Source organism: Glycine soja, chromosome 2 (genome assembly GCF_004193775.1).
Source record: "Glycine soja cultivar W05 chromosome 2, ASM419377v2, whole genome shotgun sequence".
Classification (NCBI taxonomy): Eukaryota; Viridiplantae; Streptophyta; class Magnoliopsida; order Fabales; family Fabaceae; genus Glycine; species Glycine soja.
In genome coordinates, this window is record NC_041003.1 from 6,559,762 (window position 1) to 6,570,337 (window position 10,576).

General features: G+C 31.2%; 1 protein-coding gene and 1 pseudogene across 1 annotated transcript; one reads left to right on the plus strand and one right to left on the minus strand.

Moving 5' to 3' along the window:
* The first annotated feature begins 3,855 nt into the window (after positions 1–3,855).
* Positions 3,856–7,203, plus strand: LOC114383860 (PXMP2/4 family protein 4-like). Its single transcript, XM_028343587.1, has 4 exons — positions 3,856–4,356; positions 6,027–6,258; positions 6,811–6,935; positions 7,063–7,203. The coding sequence occupies exons 1-4, from the start codon at positions 4,000–4,002 to the stop codon at positions 7,144–7,146; spliced, it is 798 nt and encodes a 265-aa protein (XP_028199388.1). The 5' UTR covers positions 3,856–3,999; the 3' UTR covers positions 7,147–7,203.
* Positions 7,204–7,988: 785 nt separating this feature from the next.
* LOC114383871 lies at positions 7,989–10,318 on the minus strand (annotated as a pseudogene).
* Between the last annotated feature and the right edge of the window lie 258 nt (positions 10,319–10,576).

Below are 10,576 nucleotides of genomic sequence, written 5' to 3' on the forward strand. Positions count from 1 at the left end.
CCCGAATCCAGTCAAAACGCCTTCGTGCTATATCGCGGAAAGCGACGTGAGGCAAAACCCTCCGTTTTGGGGTCAATTAGCGTGTCACTTTGTGGGTCCCACTTCCCTTGCCTTTATGCGGTATTATGGTTTTTTATCCTATGCTTCTGTAACATGTTATTATTGTCACATGCTATATTATTGTTATTGTATTCCATGATTAGTTTACAGTGACTTAGCTTTGACTATTAATCATCATAAAATTTATTTTAGAAAAATAATACTTGGACACTCAAAATGCAAGTGATATCTAATAAGAGGAAAAAAAAAGAGAAAAATTACAGATAGTACTGGTGATATGATATGAAGAAAAGAGAATGAAAAAGAAAAACAATAAATATTGATTAAATGTTTAAAAATGTTGAATGTTCAAATATAATTTTTCTTAATTTTATGGTTTTCAAAAAAATTATACTAGTTAAAAAAAGCTTGAAAAATTGTGCTGACATTACTTTATTGTGTTTCACTTTTATTCTTGTTTCTTGAAATCTCATACAATTTTTTTATGGAAAATTATACATAAATTTATCTGCATTTTTATAAAGACCGTACGTAAAATTTATTTGTTTTAAATTTGAAAAGATGATTTATGATTTTTTTATATATAGAGATGATTTATGATATGATTATATTTTGCTTTTACTCAAAATTATTACTTTTGACTTGGAGTAAAGAGTAAAACATTTTTTAGGCTTAAATACAATTTTCTATTTATAAAATAGGGAGTTTTAATTTTTGTCCTTTAAAATTTTTTAGTTTGATTTTAATTTGTATAATTTTGTTAGTTTTTGTTGTCATGTAAAATTATTTACTGTAACACTATGATTTTCAGAATACATGATTAAGTGTTTGATTTAGGATACAAAAATAACTAAATTTAAATTTACGTTGTTTGATATAGTAACTAATAAAATAGAATGAATCTATATGTGTTTTGGTGTTAATATATAGTTGACCCCTTTAGGGTGGATTTGATTTTAGTGAGATAGAAGGAGATATTCTTAGGAAAAGGCTTAGGCAGACTAAACATAAAGTGAGGGATCTGATATGTCTGGTTAATTTGTGATGCTTCATGGTTTAGTTTTTTCTCATTGCAGTTTATTTTACCAGGGAACTCTTTTTGTTTTTTCTAACTGGTTTGTGATTGTAACTCTTTTTTTATTGCTTTTTCTGTTTTGTTTGGGTCTTCTATGGTACTTCTTGTATCAGTTGTGTTCTTTTCTTTGTCAATAAAAAAAGTTCTCTTTGCCTTGTTAAGAAAAAGAAAAACTTAATCGCAAAGTGAAAAAATAATTTATTGCCTAACTTAAGAAGAAGATTAAAGACGCTGAGAAAGAGAGTGAGCTTCATTTAATTTTCTTGTCATGCCGGCTGCTATGGCTTGATGAGGGGTTTGCATGTTCCAAGCCAATTAAAAGGATGTGAGGAAGAAGCTATAGTAGTCAAGTCCGTGAAAATAAAGAGTAAGAGGTTCCTGAGAGGAATGCCACATTCTATTTATACCATCCATGCCATTTTCTTGGTTTAGAGATTGGAACCAACAAAAGAGAACACAAAAGCTCTGTGGTGGAACCTTCTTCTTCAGATTCAGAAGAGTATCCTATAACCCCAGAAAACATTGCAAGCAACAAGGACAAGAAAAGCTGCCTAGAAGTTCTTATATGTGAAGAACAATCAGCCAAACAAGAATGTTCAACTTCTCAAGGCTATAGAGGAAAAAACTAATTTAACCTATTTTGGTTTAAATTTATTTTTAATCATTAAACTCATAACTTTTTATTTCGTTAATTATTTACTAAAAAATTATGTTTTTAGAAAAGTTTATAGACTAATTTGATTTATTGCATATGAATATACTCGTGAACCCGTACAAAATTTGACTTGGTGTAATACCACATTAGCAAAATACACATATGGTGGAGAGTTTTAAATGAATTTAGATTTGATGGTGACAGTAATAGTAGAAGTAATAGAGATCATGACAGTGATCATAATGGTGATGTTTGTTGTGGTGATGATTTTGTGGTAGTGTTCATATCAGTTGTGACGAAAATTGTCATAACCGTGATGATAAATTTAAAATATTTTAGGATGACATAAGTTAAATCTTTAAAATATTTGATTTTCAATTTGATAAATCTTTTAGAGATTTTATGATTAAATAAAATTTTAATTTTAATTTAAAATATTTTAATTTAATCTTTCACTTAAATCTAATGATTGTGATTAATCATTTTCATATCATACACTTTATATATATATATATATATATATATATATATATATATATATATATATATATATATATATTAATTATGAGTTGAGTATTTTATTATTGATCCTATATATATCTATTTGGGTCACCATGACTTTTTTTAATCAGCCAAAAAATTATGTAAAAGATGTTACAAGGGATACCAAAATCCATCTACAAAGTAACCAAGAGCTTTACATGGTTAGTTTCCATTTACACTCTCAACTGACATAAATAACTACTAACCATCTAAACTCCATCCTGTTGAAACCAGTAGCTGCATATAAAATACACCTTCCTTCTCTCAACTTTAACACCCTCCAGACCAAGTACAACATCGATATCAGGCCCTTCCTTATTATAGTTAACATCGAAACCCTCTAATTATACCATCTAACCAACATACACTCTCTGTCATTTAAGTTTCCTTTTGTTCCGACCAAGACAACAGAATCCCTCTGCAGTGATTATAAGATAGCCTGATATTGGTAGAAAATATTCGTTAGCTTTTCCAAAGATTAATATTCATCTAAAAACTTGTTTGATTATCATTTTTGGATTTCCGATTCAAACTTAAAATTTTACTTAATTTACATATTATTCAATATCTTAAATTTAAATTAGAAACTAATATCAGATTGATTATACTTATAAAAAAATGAGCTTATAAAAGAAATTACACTTGTTCTTATCAATATTTCGGTCAAGCTGCCTAATGACATCGGAGAAGATCCAGAAGTAGATACCAAGTAGGGGGGGTATTTACAAGAATTTCGATACTTATGCCAATTCAAATCGGAAAGAATATAAGTTGAGATTAACTTATTTGAAATAATTCCGGGTGTGTGTTTGTAAAGGAAGATCGAAAGTCACTTATTTCCATTAAGGTATGATTTGACCTTTATCATATTTTAAAAGAGACGAGTTTAAATTTTTTAAATCCAACCTCATTCTTATAAGATTTTATTGAGTTTGGAAAATTTTGTGAGAAACCCATCTCACTTTATTTAGAATTTTAATTAATTATATAATTTTTGTTTAATTACATTTTTTGTTCCTCCTTGGATATCACAATAGTAATGTTTTAGTCTCCTAAATTTGAATTGCACCAATTGGACCCTTCAGTAAAGTTGACAAAATGAGTTTATCCTAGTAGACTCGCCTAATTAACCAGTTAATAGGATCAAGTTGATTTTCAAAATGGTGACCAGAATAAAAAAAAAATCTTTTTGACTTGACTTGCTTAGTTAAATGGATCAATTGGACCCAAGTATAACAATCCTAGAGCATCTACAAGATACTTCCCAAGTTTATTACTTATAAGTAAAAGATTTTATTTTAGTTTATTTAAATCTTTTTCATTTAATTTATATATGAAAATATTGGCGAAACATTTTTGCTAATCGATCCAACGGCTACACAAAGAAAAATAACATCATCTCATCATGCACCAAGGAAAATAACTACTATGCCTTATATTTATGGCAAAAAAAATTCATGGTGAATCCATACTAATAAAACGTGAGAATTTATTTGGATGAATTAAAAATATTATGAAATGAATTTTATTTTGGTACCCTTAATTGGTTTACAGTTAACAAGATATTGTCCTTGGCACCACGGCACCACCTTCGGATCTCTGCATACAAAATACCACAAACGCTTTTTCTCTTGAAACCAAATATGCCACTGCAAATGCGAACGCCATGAGCCTCCACATTCGTCACGTTCCACGCGCCACCATGGCCTCAAGACACATTCCCAAACGCTTCTTCCTCGCCACCCCGCTTCCGCATCTTCGACGCTTCCGCCTCACCAGAATGCATTTCCACCACAAAGCGCCACCGCACCAACGCGCTTCTCTCTCGCTACCGCGATTCTCCTCCTCTTCTTCATCTTCTTCATCATCGTCGTCATCTTCTTCTTCTTCTTCTTCTCCGTCTGGCAAGTCTCACAAGTTCGGGTTCGTGGGATGGTATATGCGCATGCTCCAAACTTATCCTCTCGTCACCAAGAGCGTAACGTCGTCGCTTGTTTTCGCCGCTGCTGACTTCACTTCCCAGGTAACAACGCCGTAACGGAAAAACTCTTCTCCTTCGTTCTTAACTTGTGTTTGTCAAGTGCTCAAATTTAAACGACCAGTTTTGGTGACCCTTTTGTTATCGCTGATATGCAACGCGTTTGAATAATTTAAGGACTGAATTGCATGTGAGATACATTGCTAAAAATCCAAAAGAATTTTTTTTTTTTTTTATAACGAGATTAGCTTTCTGTGAAAGGTGATATTGAGCTAATTTTATTTCCAAGTGTTTGCCATTAATGTTTATTCTTGTGACTAGTTTGGTTTTCTTGTTGGCATTATGTTGTTACTAGCAGGGTGTCTGCATTTTTTATTCTGAGATTGGATTTGTTGCATGCATATATACTGATGCATTTTTTTATTTTATTTTTTTTATCAATGTAATTGACGTGGAGGTTGAAATAGAATAGTGAAGTGGTTTTCAATTACAGTTAAACAGTGGAAAAATCTAAAAACTGTAAATCAAATGGAAACATCCTCCCTTTGTTATTGTTATAGATATAGATTATAGATATTAGTCAAAGAGATCTTTTTGATGAATTAATTATGAGAAAGGTAACGATTTTGTGATATCAACTTATCATGTATTGACCTCTTGCGGGGATGTTAGAGACTCAAGTTTGTTCTCAATTTACCTCCAGTCAAAAACTTTTGGTTGATTTTATATGAGATGATTACTTTGCATTCTACTTCGAATAACTCTGGTGGGATTTTCTTTTTCCTCTTTCATTGCTTGACCTTTTGTAGGTATTATATTTATTAGAAAATTTTCTGAGATTAATATGCTGCAGTTTTCTGATATTTTGGTCAAGTAAAAGGATTTCTTTTTTTTGTGTTTTGTAAAATTAAAAGTTTTATTCAATATTGTTCTTAGGATTTCAAGAAGCTTACTAGATCTTTTCAAATTTCCGTCATTCTAGCCTATCTTTCTGAAGATGACTTAAGGTTCTGTTTGGATAAACTTTTCTAATTATTACTAATTGCAGAATAAAATAAGAAGGTAACATGAATTGAAATTCTCTTATAAGTTACAATCAACTTATCCAAATCAACTAAGAAAGGAAACAGAGGAATAAAGGAAGGACATAATCTGAATAAAGCCACATGTTTGAATGATCTGCTGAAGGAAATGCTTAGACAAATTTGAAATAGATTAAATTTAGAAAAGGGTTTTCTACATTGTAAGATAACTTCAATTTGTTTTCATAAACTTGAGCTTCTTAAAAATAAAATTCAGTCTAGACCTCGTTTTAATAAGCCTTTGTTAAAAAATTTACACCTAGACTTGTACTTGTTGTCATTTTTAAATCTGCTTGGTGAAAGAGTACTAAGTAAGATAGCATTCACACTATATTCCTCCTCTCTTAATTCAATTTGCTGTTGGTCTAATGAATACTCATATTTGAGCTGGTAGCTACTGCTGTAATAATTTGTATAAATTGTATGAGTTAGGTGAAGGATGACTAAATTACTTCTCAACATATTTAATGAATTTTAATTTTATCAAACTACTTGTCTGTTTTAAATCATGCTCTAGGAGGAGCATACTCTATTTACTGAATTGGGTAAAAATGCTGTCATTATTTTTTTTATTACTTCTTTTGACTTTTAATGGGTCTTTGTCACTAACATACTGATTTACACATTTGTTAGATTATTACATTGCCCAGTTTTCCTGCTTCATATGATTTAATGAGGACGTCCCGAATGGCAATATATGGGTTGCTAATATTGGGGCCAGTACAGCATAAGTGGTTTAATTTTCTATCCAAAATTATACCGAAGACAGATGTGCTATCAACCTTGAAGAAAATTTTATTGGGGCAAGCTATATTTGGTCCTATCATCAATACTGTTTTCTTCTCTTATAATGGTGTTCTTCAAGGTGATTTTTATCTTCTTGAATGCTGACCTTGTCTTAAATCTTCAATTCCATAAGTTTATATGATACTTCACTGACATGTGTTTATGGGCTTCAATACACCCTCATAGTTTTTTCTAATATTCTTTTGCTAGTTACAGACTCAGGTGTAGGGAACTTGGGCTGTTTAACCATGGTTGTGATCTATACGCTGCCTTGCTATTTAACCCTCTACTGATTAACATGTGCATATTTGATTTATTTCCATGCATTAGTTGGCATTGTAACGTAAGCTATGCTTGTTAAAATCTGCTATGGCCATATTTGGCATTAGCTAATTTATAGAAATTCTCCCATTTAATTGTTCCAAAAAAAAATTTAATTTATGCAATGGCTAATTTTAACTAATGTGTGAAGCTTAATTCATTTTATCTTCGTATTTTCTTTTCCTATAAGTACTTACGAAGAAGTTTATAAAAGCAGGATCATATTTATGGAATAAGCATACAGTTTTTACCCTTATGTTTTACAAAAGTTATTGGTGATTCTGAATTAACATTTTGATGCGAATATCAGGTGAAGGTGTGCCTGAAGTCATTGCCAGATTGAAGAGAGATCTACTTCCTACACTATTAGGCGGTGCTATGTTTTGGCCTGTATGTGATTTTGTTACCTTCAGATTCGTTCCAGTCCAGTTACAGGTTTGTGACTGTGGATGAAATGTCTTTGTTAAGAACAATTTTCTGTCTTAATTTAATCAGCAGCTTCAACTCAGCAGTTATTTTGTTTAGTTGTCCTGATTTGAATATCTTTTTTCAATTTCTGCAGCCACTGCTGAATAGTGCCTGCGCCTATGCATGGACCATATATTTAACATACATGGCAAACCAACCGAGTGTGAGCAATACCTAGTGCGGCACATTCAAACAATTTTCCTTTGCTTAGCAAATTTGTTTGTTGGCAGAGATATCTGACCAGATACAAGAATCTTGCCATTTGCAAGTTTCTAAATTTCATTTCAATTTGTTGTTCAATTCTTTAATTCTTTACGTATAGCGCATACTTCATTTTCATAGTTTTCTCGTTAATTTGTAAGTAAATGAATTCTTTTCTTGATGATTAGAGGTAATCTTATATCAAATCATGTCATGTTTACGCCCTTAAATTACATAATTAGAGGATTCTACTTCGAGTTCTGGCATTTCTTTTTCTGGTAACAGAGAGAGAAAATGAAACGAAAAAGATGATGAAACTGAATTAATCCAGTGAAGACCAAAAATCAAACAAAAAAAAAAAACAAATGAAGAATCAAAATCGGTCAAATATTAATAGGCACATTAAAAACAAAAAGACCGTATAATTAAATATTTTAGTCATGATATTCATATACCCATATTTCTTTTTTAAGTAGTATAAAGTTGTCCATGTAACATTTTCCTTATAATAAAAGCCTAACAGTAACATATGCAAAACTTTATTCTATTAATTCTTCTAATACAGTTCCCAAAGCATGAGTTAAAACAACCGTGCCATGTGGCCATCTTATTAAAATTTTCTACAGAGGAATATTCTTCAACACGGGGACATATATGGAGGTGGTGGTAGGATTTTAGGGTGTGTTTGGTTTCCATTTTTATTTTATGTTTTCATTTTTTGAAAATTGTTTTTATTTTCAAAAGATTATAATTCTGAAAATATGTTTGGTTTGACTTCTTATTTTCTGTTTTTAGAAAATAAAAATATTGAAAATCTATGATATATTGATTTTTTGTATTTTTATATTAGCTTAAAATTATTGTTCGCATTTTCATTTTACTCAAAATGAGATCATTAATGAATTATATACATTAATATAGAACATGAAAATGCAAATGAATTTGCTTCAACAGTAAAGTGTTTTTCCCGTCATCATTTATAATAACTTTGTTAATTTTAATAATAACTATCTTACAAAATTTCATCAACAATCAATCAAAAATATTTTTTTAAAATTTTTAAAATAATTATTAAAAAAGTTAATAAATTTATCTCAATTCTCACATAACAATTTGTAATTACATGACACACTTTACATTGTTAATGCATAAATTATTTATTAAAATAAGAGTTTAATGGTCAGCTCTAAAATACTTTTATACTATCATATAATTACATCACAAATCATTATTCATATGACTTTTAAAGTAATTGTTATAAAAGTCAACAAACTTATTTATACATAATAGTTTGTGATTAGATGATTATTTAAATTTTTTTATATTAATTGGTAGTGTATAATCCTTTTTCTCAAATAAAAATAGCATTTAAAAGGAGAAATTTTCCCATGCCACATACCTGGGTTAGCAGCCCTATACTTTATGCTGGCCCAACCTTTCTTGGGCACCAGTATTGTATTCATAATGGGAGGATCAATGAGATTGTATGTCTTGTGGTCCTTGTGTATGTCAAAATTCCCAAACCCATATCCAACAGCAAAGAAACTAGTACCATGAAGATGCATGGGATGGTCTATCCCAGCAACCAAATTTTTCCATTGAAAAACAAGTTCCACTGTTGAACCATATTTAGTAAGAGCAACCTTGGTTTCTTCCTTTGGTATCTAAAGTTCTAGAGGCAAATACTCTGCATTAAAGTCAAATTTCAATGGAGGAAATTTAGGAAACCCCTTGTGATACACCCCTTTGATGTGGTAGTAATAGGCTTCTAGTATGTCAATGCTCTGGGGTCTTCAAAACTTATGTTGTTCATGCTAGAAGCTAAACGCGGTCCGTTCGGTCCTTCACAGGTTTGGTTTTCAGGGCATGGAAATGTGTTAATTGAAAGGGTGGTTACCTCATGAGTGGTTTGTAGGGACTTGATAAGGGTATGTTTCAGTTAAGCCCTTGATGCTAACATAGTAGTCAAAAGCTGCTTCTTTGTCGTTGTAATAAGGGAGATAAGGTAATGAAAGAGATTTGTTTGGAGCATGATTCTCATCATAGTGGATCCTAGCTGTGGTTGTGCCATTATTAAAGGAAACTCCAAATGCACTTGAATGCTCTTGCAGCCATGTAGTAGTCATTAGGCTCTTGGTTGGCATGCAATAATACATCAGCTGTTTGTCCTGGAGCTATGCATATGTAATCTCTTGTCAATGGCTTAGAGTAGCCACTATCAACACCAACAACTGTGAGATGGTGCTTTGAAACGGAGAAAAAGAGATTGAGATTCATTGCAGCATTGACCATGCGCAGAAGATAAGTCTTTCCTTGGTGTGCATTTAACTCAATGTTTCTGAAATTATAAAAAAAATAGTAATTGTGAAATGAAAATACACGTCTACAAAAGAAAACATAAAAGATTAGATTGAATACATATATAATTTCATTCTTGAAAGTGTTTATATGTATTGATTTTCTCTTTGAAGTTGTGTGAATAATTTAGTCCACAAATTTGTTAAGTACAAACTACTCCATTTCATTGAACTCGTTCATCAAATTTATCTAATTTCATGAAGGCAGAACTAATTTGTTATGATGTCACATTGAGACACTAGACATTAAACTTTCATGGACTAAATCAATACAGATTGTCACTTTTGGAACTAAATCGTAGATTTACTCCTAGTTTTTCTTTCCTTGAGCATAAACATATAATTATGGCATCATATGCTTGTGTTGATGAATGTAAAATAAAATATTGATGTCTACCTGATTTTGCAAGCATAAAGATCACCAGGTTGACCATTTATAGTGATAGCATCAGAATCATTTGGGGCTCCTCCAGTTCTGAGAAATTCCTCATAGACATCTCTGGCATCATTCTTCCACCATTCTCCTAAGTACACAAAATTAAATAAGCAAAGATAAATAAATATCTAAAAGGGTAAAGGAATAGTGTAAAGGATTTTCATACCTTATACAATGGGAACTTCTTCATCAGGTGTGGGAAAAGGGTAGAATTCACCCTTTCTTGGATAAATATAGATAGGTCCATGGACAGTGGCTCTTGCCCAGTCACTATGAGCATGCCATCGTATGGTTCCTTCCTCAATAAAAAAAATGAGGATCAGAACTGCCACTTTAAAAACATATGGACTTATATAGATTTTGACCAAAAATTAAGAGATTTAAAACACATTTTACCCTTGCTTTTTTTTTTTCTCACCAAATAACATCAAAGCTCGTATGGTTAAGAAATCAATACAAGTGCAAGGTGATGTCGTATTTTCCCTTGTTGTGAACATTGACAAATATCGTTTCGCCATAGTAGGCTCTAATAATTGGTCCTGGAAATTGTCCATTCACTGTCAATATGGGTTTTGAGCTGCAGAGTCTTCTATAATGAGCTTCTTTGACCTACA

Excerpts from the sequence above, each read along its gene's own strand:
- LOC114383860 (XM_028343587.1), top strand. The coding sequence starts at position 4,000 with ATGAGCCTCCACATTCGTCACGTTCCACGCGCCACCATGGCCTCAAGA. Across the intron at positions 4,357-6,026 it reads CTGCTGACTTCACTTCCCAG|ATTATTACATTGCCCAGTTT; the intron begins GTAACAACGCCG and ends CACATTTGTTAG. Across the intron at positions 6,259-6,810 it reads TTATAATGGTGTTCTTCAAG|GTGAAGGTGTGCCTGAAGTC; the intron begins GTGATTTTTATC and ends TGCGAATATCAG.